Source organism: Oncorhynchus tshawytscha, linkage group LG32 (genome assembly GCF_018296145.1).
Source record: "Oncorhynchus tshawytscha isolate Ot180627B linkage group LG32, Otsh_v2.0, whole genome shotgun sequence".
Taxonomy (NCBI): domain Eukaryota; kingdom Metazoa; phylum Chordata; class Actinopteri; order Salmoniformes; family Salmonidae; genus Oncorhynchus; species Oncorhynchus tshawytscha.
The window spans coordinates 5972555-5993665 of NC_056460.1; the positions used below are offsets into that span (position 1 = coordinate 5972555).

The window sequence follows — 21111 nt, forward strand, 5'->3', positions numbered from 1 at the left end:
AACACTGCTACTGAGCAATCAGTTAGTACTAACTGAAACTTGATATCAGGTCACCAGTCCAATCGCATCCATCACTAATGTGTCATCACATGATCCAGGTTATAAGAATCAACTGATTATAGTGGTCAAAAACTGTGGGACAGAAACATTACTATACTTACACGGTAAATCAGTTGGACTGGTGACCTGTAATTCCTATGTGATAAATATAAAAGGAGTACAGTGTTTACAGTAAGATAAAGATAAATACTGCATCTGTATATATTCATTAGGCCTACATCAGGTTTACACCGCACAGGGATGCCTGGACTCGCATCTGCTGGTGCACACACCCAAAGTCACTCTTACACACTCATGGTTCCCTGAGTTGTCATTTCACAGCACAAAAAGGTGAACATTTGAGGCACAATCAATTTTGCACTGATCCGGAACACATTGTAAGGTGGATGCCTCAGTGCCACTCTCCAGGGTGTTATGTCTGCCAGGTACCTCCTGTTGTTGACAACAATGGTCGAGTGCTTTATGGTGCTTAGGCGTGAACCAGGGTGTGGTGCATTTGGCTCCGTAGTTTGCATTACATGGCAAAACAAGCAGGTGTGCATTCCATTCCTAACAAGGGAGCCTCTGAATGAGGTCAAAGGGAAGAGGTATAAACCTGGGCTTTGCTTTGGCCCGTGTTGCCGATGCAGAAGCATGGGAGTGACGCATCATTACTTAAGAAGCATGTATTGTGTCTATCCCACGTATCCACCCAGATTACCCCCCAACAAGTGATGCTGTGTGGCTCAGTTGGTGTGGCAAGGCGCTTGCAACGCCAGGGTTATGGGTTCGATGCCCACGGGGTACCGGTACAAAAAAAGCACACACACTCACTACTTTAAGTCACTCTGCTAAATTGACTACAATATAAGTTACATTATTTAAACACATCATGGGGTATAAATCAAAAACTTAAACTCCAGCCAGCAGCATTACTGCCACAGACTGGGTGGTATTGCTAATGGCAATTGTGAAATGACGCGTGGAGTCTGTTGTGATTTCCACATGAAGAGAGTGCTGTGCATTCCCCGCGACATTCGCTCACCTGTCCAGACACGTGAGGAAGCCCGCACCCCCTCCATCTCCAAGAGATGTTGGGAGACTCATCTATGGGAATGTGACACTAACTGCTGGCAGAGCTCTTCCGTGATCACACTGCTGCAGGAATATTATACCCGACATCGTCATTACTTCAGCGCCGCCGCTATAGCGAAGACACAAAGGTGATGCGAGAACATTAGGTCAGAGATACTCCATTAGAACAGCAAGTGGATCAAGAAAAGCTAAACAAATTCCAAGGCACTCTGTAAGAGAGCCTTTTTGGTGTGGGCATATCTTCAAAGAAAGAGTTAAAAACAATAGCCACCACTCTCCAAGAAGAGCAAGAGAGATTTACATTTTTTTAAACAAAAGGTTTACTGGTAAAAAAACACAAAAAAAACATTTAAAGACAAACTGAAACTCATCTCAGAAAGCCTCCTGTGCACGCTAGAAACCTATCCGCCAATAAATGTTAGACATTAACCAGGTTTCCATCCAACCATATTAATTTGGATGAATTACCTGACACATAAATTTACTCCAGAACGCTGCAGCCTGCCTGGTTTTCAACCTTCCCAAGTTCTCCCATGTCACATGATACTTTTCTGGCCGGTGAAATAGATTCAACAATTGAGTTGGAAGCGAATATTGATATAATAAACATGTCGAGGTGAACTTGGCGCCACGAGAGCATAGGTTGTGTTGTCGTGACATGGAAAAGCATGAATAAGGCAGATCAAATCGTATGTCACATGCGCCGAATACAAAAGGAATTGTTCCCCCTTACAGTGAAATCATTACTTACAAGCCCTTACCCAATACTGCAGTTAAGAAAAATAAGTGTTAAGAAAGTATTTACTAAAATAAACTTAAGTTTAAAAAAATTGGAAAAAAGAGGAAAATAGAAAAATAAATAATTAAAGAGCAACTATAAATAATAGTAGCGAGGCTATATACAGAGGGGGTAGGGTACAGAGTCAATGTTAGGTGGCACAGGTTAGTCGAGGTAAAATGTACATGTTGGTAGAGGTAAAGTTCCTATGCACAGACGAAATAGGAGTTATTTATTTTATATGATTATTTCACCTTTATTTAACCAGGTAGGCCAGTTGGAACAAGTTCTCATTTACAACTGCGACCTGGCCAAGATCAAGCAAAGCGGTGCGACGAAAGAAAAAAAATTACACATGGGATAAACAAAAGTACAGTCAATAACACAATAGAAAAAAATGTGTACAAATGGAGTAAGGAGGTAAGGCAATAAATAGGCCAAGAGTAGCAAAGTAATTACAAAATAACACTGGAGTGATAGATGTGCAAGTAGAAATACTGGTGTGCAAAAGAGCAACAAAAAAAAGTACATAAAAACAATATGGGGATGAGGTAGGAAATTGGATGGGCTATTTACAGATGGGCTGTGTAGAGCTGCAGCGATCGGCAAGCTCCTCTGATAGCTGATGCTTAAAGTTAGTGAGGGAGATATAAGTCTCCAACTTCAGCGATTTCTGCAACTCGTTCCAGTCATTGGCAGCAGAGAACTGGAAGGAAAGGTGGCCAAAGGAGGTGTTGGCTTTGGGGATGACCGCGTGCTGGATGGATGTTGTTATGGTGACCATTGAGCTGCGGTAAGGCAGAGCTTTACCTAGCAAAGACATATCACCTGGAGCCAGTGGGTCTGGCGACGAATATGTAGCGAGGACCAGCCGACGAGAGAATACAGGTCGCAGTGGTGGGTGGTATATGGGGCTTTGGTGGCAAAACGGATGACACTGTGATAGACTGCATCCAATTTGCTGAGTAGTGTTGGAGGCTATTTTGAAAATTGACATCGCCGAAGTCTAGGATCGGTAGGATAGTCAATTTTACGAGGGTATGTTTGGCAGCGTGAGTGAAGGAGGCTTTGTTGCAAAACAGGAAGCCGATACTAAATTGAATTTTGGATTGGAGAGGCTTAATATGAGTCTGGAAGGAGAGTTCACAATCTAACCAGATACCTAGGTATTTGTAGTTCAGATATTCTAAGTCAGAACCGTCCAGAGCAGTGATGCTAGTCGGACAGGCAGCGATCGGTTGAAGAGTATGCATTTGGTTTTACTGGCATTTAACCTTTTGTGACTAGGGGGCAGTATTTTCATTTTTGGAAAAATAACGTTCCCGTAGTAAACGGGATATTTTGTCAGGACAAGATGCTAGAATATGCATATAATTGACAGCTTAGGATAGAAAACACTAAAGTTTCCAAAACTGTAAAAATATTGTCTGTGAGTATAACAGAACTGATGTTGCAGGCAAAAGCCTGAGAAAAATCCAAACAGGAAGGGACTCTTATTTAGAAGGCTCTGCGTTCCTATGCGTCCCTATTGAGCAGTGAATGGGCTATCAACCAGATTACCTTTTCTATGGCTTCCCTAATGTGTCTAGTGTCACAATACATAGTTTTAGGCTTTTATTTTGAAAAATGAGCTTGAACGTCAACATTGCGTCAGTGGTCAGCTGAAGCTCTGAGTGTTTGGTGCGTAAAGGACAAATGCGGCCATTGTTTCTCTCTATCCTACTAAGAAGTCACCAGTCCCGGTTGATATATTATCGTATAGATATTTGAGGATTGATTATATACGTTTGCCATGTTTCTGTCGATATTATGGAGTTAATTTGGAATATTTTTCTGCATTTTCGTGACTGCAATTTCCGGGCGATTTCTCGGCCAAGTGAAGAACAAGCGGAGCTATTTCGCCTACAAAAATAATATTTTGGGAAAAAAGGAACATTGGCTATCTAACTGGGAGTCTACGGAGTGAAAACATCCAAAGCTCATCAAAGGTAAACAATTTAATTTGATTGCTTTTCTGATTTCCGTGACAAAGTTGCCTGCCAGAAGTCCGGACAACAGGCCCTCCGATTTGACACACTGAACTCTGTCTGCGAAGTATTTGGTGAACCAGACGAGCCAGTCATTTGAGAAACCAAGGCTGTTGACTGTGCCGAGAAGAATACGATGATTGACAGAATCGAAAGCCTTGGCCAGGTTGATGAAGACGGCTGCACAGTACTGGCTTGTATCAATGACAGTTATGATATCGTTTAGTACCTTGAGCGTGGCTGAGGTGCACCAATGACCAGCTCGGAAACTGGATTACACAGCGGAGAAGGTACAGTGGGATTCGAAATGGTCAGTGATCTGTTTGTTAACTTGGCTTTCGAAGACTTTAGAAAGGCAGGGCAGGATGGATATAGGTCTATAACAGTTTGGGTATCGAGTGTCACCCCCTTTGAAGAGGGGGCTGACCGGGGCAGCTTTCTAATCTTTAGGGTTGAACAGACTAATGGGGATTGCAACAATGGCAGCAGATAATTTTAGGAAGAGAGGGTCAAGATTGTCTAGCCTGGCTGATTTGTATGGGTCCAGGTTTTTCAGCTCTTTCAGAACATCTGCTATCTGGATTTGGGTGAAGGAGAATCTGGGGAGGCTTGGACAAGTAGGATGAGTGTATGGCTTAAGGCTACTAAAGGCCGCTAGCAGTGGCTAACAATGACTGAATAGCTAGTAGCTAATTAGCATCTGATGGAAATTCTAGCTATAAGGTCAAAAAAATTGCAGATCCGTATCACATTGGGTAAAGGCGGGTTGCTGGAAGGTAAATTTAATTTTTTTAAATGGAAAAAGAGATTGAAAAATAAGATGTTAATATTAATTATTATTGTATTTTTACACTGGATTTACAATGGACAACGACAAAACACGTCTGCACTGCTACGCCATCTTGGATCATTGTGATGAACTTCACATGGTGGTTCCGTGCATGGTGATGATTAATGCAAATTTCAAAGATATCCAGGGTATTATTTGTTGGCTGATGACACGATGATCGGTGCTTGGCTGACTACTATAAAATAAATATCTTATCCATGTCTCATCATACAACATACCTTGTCCACTTTACCAGTGAACTGTTGTCTAGAGCAGTGCTTCCCAACCTTTTACCGTTCCAGGGACCACCAAATCATTGTTCAAAGCTCGAGGACCACCATTCGCAGAGTCACATTTTAAAACAAAATATCTTGCCGGTCAAGATTTGCCAATTATAGCAGTGAATGTAACAAATTAAAAAAGGCCTATTAATAAACAATTTGCATTGTGAAAAGTAATGTAAAATTGCTTTTAATACCATTAATATTCCCAACTGTTATAATGTTTCTAAGAAAGAAAAAACTAAATTTGCAGACCACATGAAGTACAGCTTGGTAACCACTGGTCTAGAGAGCATGCATCAAAACCATTTTGGGCAAGTTTGCTATTTATCAAATTTGTTTTTGTAACAAAACCATCGCATATTTGTTTGATGCAGATCATATTCACATGAAAATCTGTCGCCAATTGGATGGAAACCTAGCTAATTTGGATTATTTCTATTCTCTCATGCTTTGAGGTGAGGTACCCTTCGTACTGTCACACTTTTACTACACAAATTGCAGGAGAATATATTTCCAAATTCTAATTGGTTTATGAGATATATTTACACCTGACATGTTGTGGCGGGGCCAAAAGTATTTCTGGAGCTGCTAGATGAGTTCCACTGGAGTAGGCCGTCAGCCTCTGGGGCGCTCTGTCTCAATTCACCCCCTCCGCCACCGATCCAGAGGTCAAGAGACTGCTTATAGATGCACTAGTCCCAGTCTCCACACCTTCTCCCCAGAGTGGACAAATTGCTGCCTGGGTGTCAATTGATCTCCTGAATGTGTGGCGAGTACACCGTGTCGTGTCATCATAACATGGTGGTAAATGTGCAAAGTCTGAGCAGATAAACATACCTCAGACAGCAGAAAGATAATAGTCTGGTCTTATAATATACTACCTCATTACATGGGATAATGGATGGAAAGCTGTAAAACCAGCATTCTGGAATTTGAAGTGTGTGCTACGACAGCAAGGTCCCAATTTTGCCTTGACATGCAGTCAGTTATGCATAATCCTAGGCATACTATGTCTACACACAGCAATGGCTATTTGCACAGCGGTCTCTTGACGAAATCATTTAGTTAGTGAGATGAAAGTCTGAAAAAAATAATACTTCAACGATAAAGGGGCATTGGAATTACACGCCAAAGCAGTGATACTTTAATAGTAGCCTGCAGGCCTTATTCCCCCCATAGCCCATCACTATTTACATAAGTTATGCAAAGTAAAGTGGCATGATATGACAGCAAACACACTGAAAGCACGGTGGTCTGCAAATCATGAAGTAGAAGGTGTTATTTGGAAAAAGAAAAAAAGGTACATTATGCACAATTATAATTGAGATAGAAAAGGTGGCATCAACCAACTCTGCAAACTATTGTCCTGTGACCTCTTACCATTTTGAATGGCTCGATATGCACCGAGGGAGGTCCAGCATTGGCTTTGGCACTGTGTTGTGTATAGTATAAAACTGAATGTCCAAGTAAAAAAAAGTAAAAAATTATTCATGTTGTGAAACAACACATGAAGTGCAATCTTTAAATCATCTGAAGGCCAATGCATTATGGAATAAAATGCAAAGAAATAACACAGCAAAACAAGTATGAATACTGCAGTTGTTCACGGTGCCAGACAGACCCTTCCAATATAAACACCTGTAAAACACACCGATGGTGTTCATAGTGCTAGCAGGTGGGCCTCTCGTTAGAATACCAGACATCATTACTCATAGGCTGGAGGTGCTGGGCTACTGTAAACCCAACTGCCTGAGAGAACACTCTCTGGCTACATCCCAGATGGCACCCGATTCCCTTTAAAGTGCAATTCTTTTGACCGGCACCCATAGGTATCTGGTCAAAAGTAGTGCACTAAATAGTGAATGAGTGCCATTGGAGACGCACACTCTCCTCCAGAGAGGACTTTCTCACACATTCTCAATGGACATACTGTACCAGGGCGGTTGAAGGGAGTCATTGGAATAAACACTTGTGGGGAAATTACAAAATGTGATGACCCAGAAAAGGCGTAACACGTCGATTAGTATACTAGTCAGTGTGGTGGAGTACGTACACAAAAAAAAATGCTGGGGAGGCAGCATTTCAAGAATTTGTGTGTTTGAAATGCCTGACTGCATGGCACCCCCTCTCCTCCCACACCTCACCAGCACTGGGTAGTAGCTGCCTGAGAATCAGCCTGGGCAGTCAGGAGCTTGCTCCTGTGAAAAACACAGGGCTCTGTTTTAACGATGGGGCAGGGAGCTACGACATTCGCAGTGTCAGCTCTGTGGCATGAGTCACTTAAAAACAAACTCAAACTGGTTGTTATGGGTCGTAGAAGATCATGCGGAAGACGACAAGCTGTGACATCCGAAAGATCCCAACAACGCAGGCAGCCTCTGGGCCTCACACTCGGCAACAAACGTCTCTGAATGAGGAAAAGGACTATATCTGAGGGAGTTGAATACCAAATGCTGAGGCATCTCAGATTGGGGGGGGCTGCTTAGTGCACTCAAAGTCAAAGAAATAGGTTAAACAGGCCGATGTATTGTCGTCCTCAGAGACCCAGCACTTACATTAAGTGTGGGTTATGTAGAAGAAGAAAAAATATTTAAAGAGAAAAAAACCCAGTGATCTCCCAACAGGAGCTGGTGAGCATTGATCGGTTCTTTCTCCCATTGGTTGTTTCTTTCTGCACCAACTCCCGTCTTCACCTTCTCTGCAACGTCTTTATAGTGTGGGGAATAGGGAAGGAACAGTGGTGATGATGCCAGACATCCTCTGGGGCAAAGGAGGAGCAGAGACAGAGAGAAGCTCATAGTGATTCTTTAACCCACTCATACACACACACACACACACACACACACACACTCAATGTGATGTCATGGATTCCCAGTGTTGTGCAACAGCAGTACTTCGGGGTCAAAACGCTAGGCCAGTGCCTGTCGGTGATCGTCGGATATTATTGTCCAACTCCGACAAAGGCAACCATTTCGAATAGGACCCAGGACAGAGATAAACACACACACAGTGGCAAGAAAAAATATAAGAACCATTAGGAAATATACCAGGATTTCTGCATAAATTGGTCCTAAAATTATCTTACTCCATCTAGCTTACAACAATAGACAAGCACAGTCTGCTTAAACTAATAACACACAAACAATTATACATTTTCATGTCTTTATTGAACACACACTGTGTAAACATTCACAGTGCAGGATGGGAAAAGTATGTGAACCCTTGGATGTAATAACTGGTTGATCCTCCTTTGCAGCAATAAACTCAATGTTTTCTGTAGTTGCGGAACTGTTTCAGTTCAGCAATATTCTTGGGATGTCTGGTGTGAACTGCTCTCGAGGTCATGCCACAACATCTCAAATCGGGTTGAGGTCAGGACTCTGACTTGGCAACTCCAGAAGGCGTATTTTCTTCTGTTGAAGCCATTCTGTTGTTGATTTACTTCTGTGTTTTGAGTCGTTGTCCTGTTGCATCACCCAACTTCTGTTGAGCTTCAATTGGCGGACATATAGCCTTACATTCTCCTGCAAAACATCCAGGTGCACATTGGCAAAACTTCAGACGTGCAAGCAATGGTTTTTTTGGACCGCAGTGGCTTCTTTCGTGGGCTATACTCGGCCTTGTCTCAAGATGGTAAGTTGATGGTTGAAGATATCCCTATCCTGCCCGTTTGGCCCTGTCCGGGGGTATCATCGGATGTGGCCACAGTGTCTCCTGACCCCTCCTGTCTCAGCCTCCAGTATTTATGCTGCAGTATTTTTGTGTCGAGGGGCTAGGGTCAGTCTGTTATATCTGGAGTATTTCTCCGGTCTTATCCGGTGTCCTGTGTGAATTTAAGTATGCTCTCTCTAATTCTCTCTTTCGGAGGACCTGAGCCCTAGGACCATGCCTCAGGACTACCTGGCATGACGACTCCTTGCTGTCCCCCGTCCACCTGGCCATGCTGCTGCTCCAGTTTCAACTGTTCTGCCTGCGGCTATGGAACCCTGACCTGTTCACCGGACGTGCTACCTGTCCCAGACCTGCTGTTTCCAACTCTCTATAGAGACAGCAGGAGCGGTAGAGATACTCTCAATGGTTATAAAAAGCCAACTGACATTTACTCCTGAGGTGCTGACTTGTTGCAACTTGTTGCAACTAATTTGATTATTATTATTTGACCATGCTGGTCATTTATGAACATTTGAACATCTTGGCCACGCTCTGTTATAATCTCCACCCGGCACAGCCAGAAGAGGACTGGCCACCCCTCATAGCCTGGTTCCTGTCTAGGTTTTGACCTTTCTAGGGAGTTTTTCCTAGCCACCGTGCTTCTACACCTGCATTGCTTGCTGTTTGGGGTTTTAGGCTGAGTTTCTGTACAGCACTTTGATATATCAGCTGATGTAAGAAGGGCTATATAAATACATTTGATTTGATTTACCATGGACTGATGAACATCAAAGCTTTTAGAGATACTTTCGTAACCCTTTCCAGCTTTATGCAAGTAAACTATTCTTAATCTTATGTCTTCTGAGATCTCTTTTGTTCAAGGCATGGTTCACATCAGGCAATGCTTCTTGTGAATAGCAAACTCTAATTTTGTGAGTGTTTTTTTATAGGGCAAGGCAGCTCTAACCAACATCTCCACTCTCGTCTCATTGATTGGAATCCAGGTTAGCTGACTCCAATTAGCTTTTGGCGAAGTCATTAGCCTAGGGGTTCACACACTTTTTCCAACCTACATTGTGAATGTTTAAATGATGTATTCAATATAGAAAATAAAAATACAATAATTTGTGAGTTATTAGTTTAAGCACACTATGTTTTTCTATTGTTGTGACTGAGATGAAGATCAGATCAAATTTGATGACCAATTTATGCAGAAATCTATGTAATTCCAAAGGGTTCACATACTTTTGTGTGTGTGATATATATATATATAGATATACACACAGTGGCAAGAAAAAGTATGTGGACACCCCTTCAAATTAGTGACTTTGGCTATTTCAGCAACACCCGTTGCTGACAGGTATATAAAATCAAGCACACTGCCATGCAATCTCCACAGACAAACATTAGCAGTAGAATGGCCTTACTGAAGAGCTCAGTGACTTTCAAAATGGCACCGTCATAGGATGGCACCTTTCCAATAAGTAATTTAGTCAAATTTCTGCCCTGCTAGAGCTGCCCCGGTCAACTGTAAATGCTGTTATTGTGAAGTGGAAACATCTAGGAGCAACATCGGCTCAGCCGAAGTGGTAGGCCACACAAGCTCACAGAACGGGACCACCGATTGCTGAAGCGCGTAAAAATGGTCTGTTCTAGGTTACAACACCCACTACGGAGTTCCAAACTGCCTCTGGAAGCAAAGTCAGCACAATAACTTTGTTTCCATGACCGAGCAGCCGCACACAAGCCTGAGATCACCATGCACAATGTCAAGCGTTTGGTGGAGTGGTGTAAAGCTCGCCACCATTGGACTCTGGAGCAGTGGAAACGTGTTCTCTGGAGTGATGAATCACGCTTCACCACCTGGCACACTGACGACGAGTCTGGTTTTGGCGGACGCCAGGAGAATGCTACCTGCCCCAATGAATAGTGCCAACTGTAAAGTTTGGTGGAGGAGGAATAATGGTCTGGGGCTGTTTTTCATGGTTGTGGCTAGGCATCTTAGTTTTAGTGAAGGGAAATCTTAATGATACAGCATACAATGACGTTCTAGTCTGTTCTGTGCTTCCAACTTTGTGGCAACAGTTTGGGGAACAGCCTTTCCTGTTTCAACATGACAATGCCGCCATGCACAACTTGAGGTCCATACAGAATTGGGTTGTCTAGATTGGTGTGGAATAATTTGACTAGCCTGCACAGAGCCCTGACCTCAACCCCATCGAACACCTTCGGGATGAATTGGAACTCCTACTGTGAGTCAGGCCTAATCTCCTAACACCAGTGCCTGACCTCACTAATGCTCTTGTGGCTGAATGGAAGCAAGTACTCGCAGCAATGTTCCAACATCTAGTGGAAAGCCTTCCCAGAAGAGTGGCTGTTATAGGAGCGGGGGGGGATTAACTCCATAGTAATGCCCATAATTTTGGAATGAGATGTTCTGCAAACGGTGTTTACATATACTTTTGGTCATGTAGTTTCATACGAAATGGGTGATTCACATCAACGAAATAATACAAACCAAACGTAACATATCATACTATATATATTGTGTCTAGGATTTACTTACAGAATAATACAACAATGTTGGTGTGTCACAACACTCCAGCACAAGGACATGGAAACAGAGAGTTGGGTGACCACCGGTGTCCAGCGCTCTGTGGTGGGCATTCCCCGCCCACGTTTTAACACTGGCACTTCCAGGTCAGCTTGTTGAGTAGGGCCCTAACGAAGGTTCAGAAACATCTCCATCTGCTCTGTCCAATTAAATTCTTCTCCAGTAGTTTCTAGAAGCAAAACGCTTTCGTCACACCCCTTAACTTTTTCCATATTTAGTTGTGTTACAAATTGGGACTAATTTCATTGTCTTTTTTTATTACAAAAAATAAAACATTTACGGTCTACACAAAATACTCTGTCAATGAGAAAGAACTTTTTTTTTTTATCTTTAAAGACCAATAAAAAAATAGAACACTAATATATCTTGATTAGATAAGTATTCAACCCTCCTCCTCCGCTCCCCCACTGTGTCAATACATGGTAGAATCACTTTTGGCAGTGATTACAGTGGAGTCTTTTTGAGTCTATGAGCTTTGCACACCTGGATTTTACAATATTTGCCAATTATTCTTTTGTCAACTCTTGCTCTGTCATTGGTTGTTGACCAAGACTTGCCATAGATTTACAAGATGATTTAAATCAAAACTGTAACTAGGCCACTCAAGAACATTCAATATCATCTTTGTAAGCAACTCCTGTGTAGATTTGGCCTTGTGTTTTAGGTTATTATCCTGCTGAAAGGTGAATTTGTCACCCAGTGTCTGTAGGAAAGCAGTCTGAACCAGGTTTCCCTCTAGGATGTTGTGCTTAGCTCTATTGGGTTTCTTTTTATCCAAATAAACACCCTAGTCCTTCAGATGATAAGTATATCCATAACATGATGCAGCTAACACCATGCTTGAAAATATGACCGAGTGGTACTCAGCTTTGTATTCAGGAATAAAAAGTGTTTCTTTGCCACATTTGTTGCAGTATTACTTTAGTGCTTTATTGCAAAAAGGACACATTTTGGAATATTTTTTATTCTGTACCGACTTCCTTCTTTTCACTTTGTCATTTAGGTTAGTATTGTGCAGTAACTACAATGTTGTTGAGCCATTCTCAGTTTTCTCCTATCACATCCATTAAACTCTGTAACTGTTTTAAAGTCACCATTGGCCTCATGGTGAAATCCAAGTGGTTCCAGCAACCGGAAGTACACCTGTATCTTTGTAGTGACTGGGTGTATTGAGACACCATCCAAATTTATATCTTCACCATGCTGAAAGAGATATTCAGTGTCTGCTTTTTTTGTTACTGATCTACCAATAGGTGCCCTTCTTTGCGAGGCATTGGAAAAGCTCCCTGGTCTTTGTGGTTGAATCTGTGCTTGAAATTCACTACTCAACTGAGGGACCTTACAATTATCTGTATGTGTTGGGTAAAACCAGAGATTGGATAATCATTCAAATAAGTGTTAAGAACTACACTGAACAAAAACATGTAAAGTGCTGGTCCCATGTTTCATGAGCGGAAAAAAAAGATCCCAGAAACGTTCCATATGAACTAAAAGCATTTCTCTCAAATGTTGTGCACACATTTGTTTACATTACTGTTAGTGAGCATTTGGTGCTGAGAAGTCTGTCTGAAGTCTGTGTAATAAAGCCCTTCTGTGGGGAAAAACTCATTCTAATTGGGGAGCCAGGCTTAGCCAGTGGGTGGGCCTATGCCCTCCCAGGCCCACCCAGTCATGTAAAATCCATAGATTAGGGACTAATGAATTTATTTCAAATGACTGATTTCCTTGTCTGAGCTGTAACTCAGCAAAATCTTTGTAAAGGTTGCATGTTACATTTACATTTTTGGTCAGTATATTATTGCACAGAGTGAGTCCATGCAACTTATTAGGGTACTTGTTAAGCACATTTCTTTTGACCTGAACGCATTTAGGCTTGCCATAACAAAGGGGCTGAATACTTATTGACTCAAGACAATTCCGAGTTTCATTTTTTATTAATGACATTTTTGTGAAAATGTCTGAAAACAAAATTCCACTTTAAATTCAGGCTGTAACAACATGCAGAAAAGGCCAAGGGGTGTGAATACCTTCCAAAGGCACTGTATATCCTGTCTATTAGATTTTTACATTTGCTCAGCTAAGACTAATGGAATGCAGGGTTGCTACTACACTATATAATGGCATGGTAGCAGAACAAATGCATTAAGATAGGAAATTGGTTTCTGCTCAATGCCAGTGGAGGAGTTCTGACACACATTTGTCGCTTGCCAATGAGCTCCCTCTACTACTGATAAGCACTTGAAGTAAATGGGAAAGGAAAATTTTAAAAACCTACTCCGGAATCAGGAGGATATCTGCAATACCGATAATACAACTTAGACATCTATGGCCTATTCGCTCTTTTTCATTAAGGCACAATAGGAAAGAAATTAAAGCCTGCTTAGATTGAGGCAGAACATTGTCAAAGTAAATGATGCACAAATGCCACGTACAGTTACACAATTTAGAATCTGATGAAGCATTGCCCTTTAAAATTGAAATGTATGAATGCACCGTCATAAAAGCCATAAATTGTGCTGTAAATTATGTAATACATAAGAGCAGCAGAGAAAGCTTGAGTCATTTCTGGAAAGCGCAATTAGCTAGCCTAGGCAGCCGATTGTGCAGATCTAGCGCCAATGCACTATCATCTAGCTTTAATGGCGAGAAAGTAGAATAAAACTGGAAAATAAGCATACTTTCTTTATGAAAAATTTACCACCACCATTTTTAGACAATTTTGGATGTTGCACACCCTTGGCTAAACACGGTGCACAACATCCTAAATTGTCATAAAATTCAAAAATGTTGGTGGAAAACTGTGTTTCATAAATAAAGTATGCATATTTTCCCCCCACCTTCTTTACATTTAAGCTAGTTAAATAGGAAAGTTATGCCTTCGCGGCCTGAATAGAGGATGCCTTACGTACGAGCCGGTCTACAGTGGACACAAGTGTATTATCGGGAATGCACATCAAGCCTAGACAATTGTGCAGATCTAGCGCCCACGCACGATTGGCTGCGTAGGCTAGCACGTAGCTTGGCACTAGCCTTGGTTAGCAATGTTCGGAGGTGCACTGAACAAAAATATAAACACAACACGAAAAGTGTTGGTCCCATGTTTCATGAGCTGAAATAAAAGATCCCAGAAATGTTCTCTCAAAATGTGCACAAAATTGTTTACCTCCCTGTTAGTGAGCATTTCTCATTTGCCAATATAATCCATCTACCTGACAGGTGTGGCATATCAAGAAGCTGATTAAACAGCATGATCATTAAACAGGTGCACCTTGTGCTGGGGACAATAAAAGGCCACTCTAAAATGTGCAGTTGTCACAACACAATGCCACAGATGTCTCAAGTTGAGGGAGCATGCAATTGACATGCTGACTGCAGAAATGTCCACCAGAGCTGTTGCCAGATAATTGAATGTTAATTTATTTACCATAAGCCACCTCCAATGTCATTTCAGAGAATTTGGCAGTCCTCACAACCGTAGACCACGTGATGGCGAGTGGTTTGGTGATGTCAACATTGTGAACAGTGTCCTATGGTGGCGGTGGGGTTATGGTATGGGCAGGCATAAGCTACTGACAAACTGCATTTTATCAATGGCAATTGGAATGCACAGAGATACCGTGACAAGATCCTGAGGCCCAATGTCATGCCATTTATCCGTCTCCATCACCTCATGTTTTAGCATGATAATGCACGACCATGTCGAAAGGATCTGTACACAATTCCTGGAAGCTATAAAATGTCCCTGTTCTTCCATGGCCTGCACACTCACCAGAAACGTCAACCATTGAGCATGTGTGGGATGCTCTGGATCGACGTCTACGACCGTATGTTCCAGTTCCCGCCAATCAACAGCCTGATCAACTCTATGCGAAGGAGATGTCACACTGCATGAGGAAAATGGTGGTCATGCCACTTACTGACTGGTTCTGATCCACGCCCCTACCTTTTTGTTTTTAAGGTATCTGTGACCGACATATGCATATCTGTATTACCAGTCATGTGAAATCCAAAGATTAGTGCCTAATGAATTTATTTCAATTGACTGATTTCCTTTTATTAACCGTAAATCAGTAAATTATTTGAAATTGTTGCGTTTATATTTAATATTACACTGCGAGCTACAACTCAAACAAGGCCTGCACATCACATTATGCTAACAGCCTTACCTGATATAAGTCATAAGGCACAATAAAGACTCATGCCTATTGAGTGCATGAATCAACTTCACTGTTCATCAGAATCATTTTATATTATTCAACCGACTTAGCACAGGGTTTCCCAGGACCGAGGTTGGCTATAGTGCCTAACGTCAACCGACCAAGACTACACTAGTAGCAACGTAGCTCGAGCAGTTCTCGCCACAAAGACCGTAGCGCGCGAGTAAGCTTCCTGACACAAATTTCAATCTTCCTAGGGCGGACTCAACACCGTAAACCCCCAACCAAAAATAAGCAGGGCATTTTGACGTGGTTTACCTGCAATTCGGCTCGCTCCACCTCCCATTGCGCTCTATCCACCTCGAAGCGGGCCCATTCGTGTTGCAGAAAGTGCAATATCCCCGGAATGTTGTAATGAGCCCTGGCCGCCTCTCCGCCACCGACGTCGCCCGGCAGCTGCGGTCCTTTGCCAGCGCCTGGCAAACCCGAGTTGTTGTTGTTGTTAAAGAACACGCCGGGCCCTGCCTGTTCGTCCATGCCCAGGCCAGGTGTGTGGGTTCAGTTCGCACAAGCTGGCACGACTGTGCTCAGACGGATGGGTTTTCCTTTAACCGCCCCTGTGATATGAAATGGAAAGGAAATAGCTACCTACAGCTCTCTCTACTGGGCAGGCACATTCATGTCGAAGCAGCCAGCTGTCAATTGATGACGTTCACACTCAGCTCCCACCCACATCCAGTGTTTTCTTTAGCCATTGGTCGATTTACACGATTCACACTGGAATAAGCCAATCGGATATAAATGCGCTGTTGACAACTGTTGTACACTACGTATGATGGAATTTGAAGTTCAAAGAAGATATAGCTGCATTTTCAACCTAAAATTCGCTTGTTCTCTCTTTTTTTTTACTGTCATTTTCTTTAATTGGCCTACGGAGTAGATTTTTTTGTAACTTAAATTGAAAATGTCATAATGTATGCTACAGAAGTGTATCTGTGGTAGCCATATTTCATATATTATAGCACATTCCATTAATGTATCTATGCATTCCATTGAGCCATTAATCCAGTTGTTTACATTGCACACACACCAAAGCCTATCATCCACGACCCCGACTGAATTTCATGTCCTTTGAAATCCACGAAAATACATTAAACAAAATGTTGCCCTCACATGATGTAGGGCCTACTTTAGTGTGAGAATATTATAAGGCCTCTATGTATGATTTGTGTGTAAGATATTTTAATGACTAAATTACCTCTATATAATGTTTGGTAATTCAAACAGTCTTCTTTTCAAACATCAATTACATTAAACATTACAATCAGGTCATTTATTAGATCTTAACCATTTGGATTGGTTTTACACACAGCCGAGTCATTATGCACGGTCAATTCATTAGCCATATGAAGCGTGCTGACCCAACCCCATGGTAATGAGGTGATACGTCACTGCGACCACACTATTTAATTTCTGTTGGCTGATCCACATGGTTACATTTTTTATAGCCTAGATCAGACAGCAGCAATTGAAGAGAGGAGCCACTTGCCCACATGATGCCTCCATTTGAGAAACCACAGCAGCCCAAGTCCTTCAAGCAGAGAAAAAGCTTTGGTGATTATTGAATGTATTGCTTTGCATGTGGTAGACTATGCGTTGCTTTATAATCTCATCCACGTTTTCCATCCCAAACAGCCACGAGAAAACAGGAGGTCGCGGGGATCCGAACAAAGTTTCCAACAAAAATTCCGGTACGTTCGCTTATTTCTAAAACCGTATTCTACCCTGACGTTCCATTGAATTTGCACCTTCTGAAAGTGACCTTTCCACCCACACACAGGTTATCATTGAAAGGTATCAACGGGAGAAGTACTTGCCGCCTCTTGATAAAACGAAATTCCTGGTCCCCCAAGAACTTTCCATGACTCAGTTTGTCACCATTATAAGGTGTGTCTCCTTTGAGGAACGTTTAGCTGAAATGTTGACTATTTAACTTGGCAAGCGTGGCTTAACATGACTGAAATCATGTCTTTTAATGTTTGATAACTCGTGCATAATTTCAAACTTGGTTATCACCTGATATGTATCAGCCTCGAGTGCCGCGCGCGACTGTCACTACTTTTAAATTACTTGACTTTGTGCAAGAATTTCTACATTTTGAGTACGTCTTGTCAATACTCTGCACGTTCTCGTTTCAGAAATCGTATGTCTCTGATGCAGAGTCAAGCGTTCTACCTGCTTATCAATAATAGTGGCCTGGCCAGCATGTCTCTTACCATGGCGCAAGTCTACAAGGACCACAAGGATGACGATGGCTTTCTCTACATGACCTATGCTTCTCAAGAAATGTTTGGTAATTGTGTTGAAATCCACGAAGAGTCATTGCCAATTGCTGGAAATGTTTGAGAAGACATAAATACAGGATTGGATAATGTGAGGCCTCGGCTTTTGGCAGGCCCAATAACTGAACTTCGTGTATAGATATAAAATGCAATATATGGATATTTAATATTACTCAATGTTTTTGTATATTGTTTTTAAGGTAATAAATGTTTCAAACTTTTGAGGACTATGTTCTGTATTACATCACTTTGGCTAGATTGCTTAAAGCTGCAATATGTAACTTTTTGGGCAAAAAAAAAATGTGCATAGAAATTGGAGGTGTAGGTCTGTCATTCTCCTTAAACATGTTTAAGAAGTCGTAGATCTGTTCTGTGCGTCATTTCAGAGGTTGTCTTAACTTTTTGGGTTTGTATGCCAGCATAAAGCAGCTGAGACTTATTGAAAAGTGATTTCCCAGCGGTACAATGATTCAATATTTGAGCCCAATTTCAGTTTGACAACTTAGCACTTTAGCAAACATGGTGCAGCAATTTCAGCATATTGCACTTATTTTTGTCACTCGTGCCCATTCAATTTCCCCATGTGTGGACTTGGACATTGTCTTCAATAGGAACTCTGAGGCATCAGTTATAAAGGAAGGACCTGTTGCCCAATTCCTCCAAATCGACTCCTATACTCTAGGTTCTTGTACGTATCTGGTCAAAATATCAGAATATGGCTGCATGTGTCAATGCATAACTATTCAATCCAATATGGGTCTATTTTTGCCATTTTGGGGCTCAGATATGTTTTAAATACTACTTGAACTGTGTGCTTGGCTTAATGAACCAATATAATGGCCCCACAACCCTCTATCTGGCACTCCAGGCAGGCTATACAACAAAGTATTTGAACCAAGGGCTGATTGGTACTCCTGACAAGGAACAATCCTCCTGAAGGTGGCAGTATTGTTCAACCATAAAATCTGTGACTGCACAGAATGGTTTGACTCTGGATATTTTGGATCTTGTAAGGCTGAAGTACTTGAAGGCTCTTTTAGTTTAGAGGCTGCAAAATGTACAGAAGCAAGAACCATTCCAACTCCTAGAAAAGTTTTGGCAGTGTGAATTAGCCTATTTGACTGGACTATTTCAAACAGGATTTTTGTGTGTGGACCCAGTAGCACCTTCACTGACTCAGGTCTTATTGAGCTTAAGCTCAGCCTAATTGTTGCATGTGGTCACAGGTCTGCACTGAAAGGGACTGGACACTTCTTACCAGGGCAGGGAGATGGGTTAACCCAGAAAAATGTGACTGAATTTGAAATCAGCCCTTATTAAGTCCAGTAAGTCTAAAATGTTTGAATTGCATTTTATTTTGGGTTAAGTGATCCAAGAGTGGTCATCAAAATGGTCAAAGGGTCAGTGACATGAACGTTAAATTTCCTTGTAGAATAAAGCTATTTTTTTTAAAGCTGCTTATTTTAGGTACATTTATATATCTGGATATTGGTTTCAAGATTGAGAGGCAGCAATTAAAATGTTCTGTAGATATTTGTGTAATGTTTGACTCCATAAAGATTAGTTAGCAATATGCAAGAACACCATAGTTGGTACAGTAATGGGCAATAAAAAAAAATGCCTGAGAATTGTCTATAAAAGGCATATTTAATTAACATTGTACAATGAATGGATTCACATGACAAGGTATAAAGCTTAAGTTGCAAAGCATTAACAAGCATTACAAGGCATTATCCTAAGCATGGTCAGTGAGAGAAATCATACCCTGAAAAGCCATGCCCCAAAAGTCCATGGGGTGTAGAAAAACTCTCATCACAGCAGTTCAGGAACAGAGAAAGAACAATGAATTTAAGACCCCTTTTATAAACATCTGAGTTGTTTGGATTCAAAATAGTATCACTGAAGTTAACCCATGATCAGATATCAGACCTACGTGATGTAAACTCTGGACAATGGGGGTTGGAGACGTCAACACAGAGAATGCTGAATTCCTATGACAACACAGAGGAAATTCTTGCATACAGTTGATAAGAGTCAATTCGGGGGCTGCTCGACAATACAGAAACGGATGTGCTTCTGTGGGGAGACTTTTATTTAGTGACTATATCACTGACCGCAAGGGGGAGCCCAAGATCCATAGAATATGTTGAGCTGTTGTGATGGTGGAAGAACTAAAATATCCGTCCGCACTGCAGCACACCTGATATTTTAGTCCCAAAATTTGTAAAGAATTGTTTTTCAAATTTTTCTAAATGTACAGCCCTGTTGGCTTTCACACTTGAGTCAGACTACATTACATTATTGCTTTCACCTTTGAAGACTCTGGAGAACACTCCTCCCAGTGCAGCATTGTCGAAGTCCAGTACATTGGATCGGCGGCATAAAGTTTTATGGTCCATTAACTGAAATGGGATTAACCAAATTTATTACGTCCTAAAGATATCAACCATCTCATCCTGACTGGGAAACAGCAGGTTGTTTTCATTTTGCCTAGTCATGTCCATGACCGTATTGAACAGCTTTTCTTTACAACATTAACATCCTGACTTTTAGCCATGGATGCTACCAAGTGTTGAGAGGACAGTGATTAAAAAAATAGAGACAAAGCTCTGTGGAATATAATCTAAAATAACTCAAAAGTGGAGCATTAAACAAATACAGTAGTTGGAGAGACAGACAATCGTACTTTCTCAATTGTCTTTCCTCATATCCTTTCTCCTGCCCTCCCTCCTCAAAACGCATTGGAAGAGAGGATCCAAGGTTCCTTCCCTAAGGCCTTCTCCTCCAATGCGTGTTGAGGAGGTCGAAGAGAGGAAACGAGGAACCAAAGTGAGATATTTGAGAGTCAGAGAACCATGGTGGACGGATAGAGAGGGAGGGGGGCATAGAGAGAGAAAGCGAGAGAACCACTTGATTCTCTGCAATCAGGACCACACTATATTATAATTCTCATTGTTGATTCAAGTGGTGCTTTTGTTTACATTATCAAATTACCTTTGTTCGTTAGTGGACAATGAACACACACACACACGCACACACTGTCACAAACCCCCTTCTCCAATGCCTGCCTTTTTATCGGTGACTGGGGAAGTGAGTATAACCTTTTCCACTTTGAAGGCGGAGGTGAGGGAGACGTTCAGACCTATTTGTTTAGTGGTATAAAGATCCCGGCTTAATGTGCCATAGCAATCAGCAAGAAAGCAGCCACAGGCCTTTGGAGTGCCAATACTGAGTTCATGGGGCTTGTTGTTCAACCGAAAAGCTTTAATGTTCCAAGCTAACTTTACAAAGTCTC

At 41.7% G+C, this 21111-nt stretch overlaps 2 protein-coding genes across 5 annotated transcripts in view; one reads left to right on the plus strand and one right to left on the minus strand.

The window, feature by feature from the left end:
* Window positions 1–16170, minus strand: part of LOC112230402 (striatin) — a 90657-nt gene extending 74487 nt beyond the window's left edge. For 2 of the 4 annotated variants that reach the window (XM_042310901.1, XM_024396691.2), the window contains exon 1: window positions 15793–16170. In XM_042310901.1, coding sequence (XP_042166835.1) covers window positions 15793–16011 — 219 coding nt within the window. In that variant the 5' untranslated portion in view covers window positions 16012–16170. The remainder of the gene's footprint in view (window positions 1–15792) is intronic. The other 2 variants (XM_024396692.2, XM_024396690.2) reach the window with 1 other exon arrangement.
* Window positions 16171–16951: 781 nt separating this feature from the next.
* LOC112230156 (microtubule-associated proteins 1A/1B light chain 3C) lies at window positions 16952–18037 on the plus strand. The gene is made up of 4 exons (XM_024396347.2): window positions 16952–17088; window positions 17170–17225; window positions 17315–17421; window positions 17673–18037. Exons 1-4 carry the CDS (start codon window positions 17028–17030, stop codon window positions 17878–17880), a joined length of 432 nt encoding a protein of 143 aa, XP_024252115.1. The 5' UTR covers window positions 16952–17027; the 3' UTR covers window positions 17881–18037.
* Window positions 18038–21111: the final 3074 nt, after the last annotated feature.

What these genes read in the sequence shown, in the direction of transcription:
- LOC112230156 (XM_024396347.2), top strand. Translation starts at nt 17,028, where the DNA reads ATGATGCCTCCATTTGAGAAACCACAGCAGCCCAAGTCCTTCAAGCAG. An exon ending in CAAGCAGAGAAAAAGCTTTG is followed by an intron (nt 17,089 to 17,169) that starts GTGATTATTGAA and finishes CATCCCAAACAG; the next exon opens with CCACGAGAAAACAGGAGGTC. An exon ending in CAGTTTGTCACCATTATAAG is followed by an intron (nt 17,422 to 17,672) that starts GTGTGTCTCCTT and finishes TTCTCGTTTCAG; the next exon opens with AAATCGTATGTCTCTGATGC.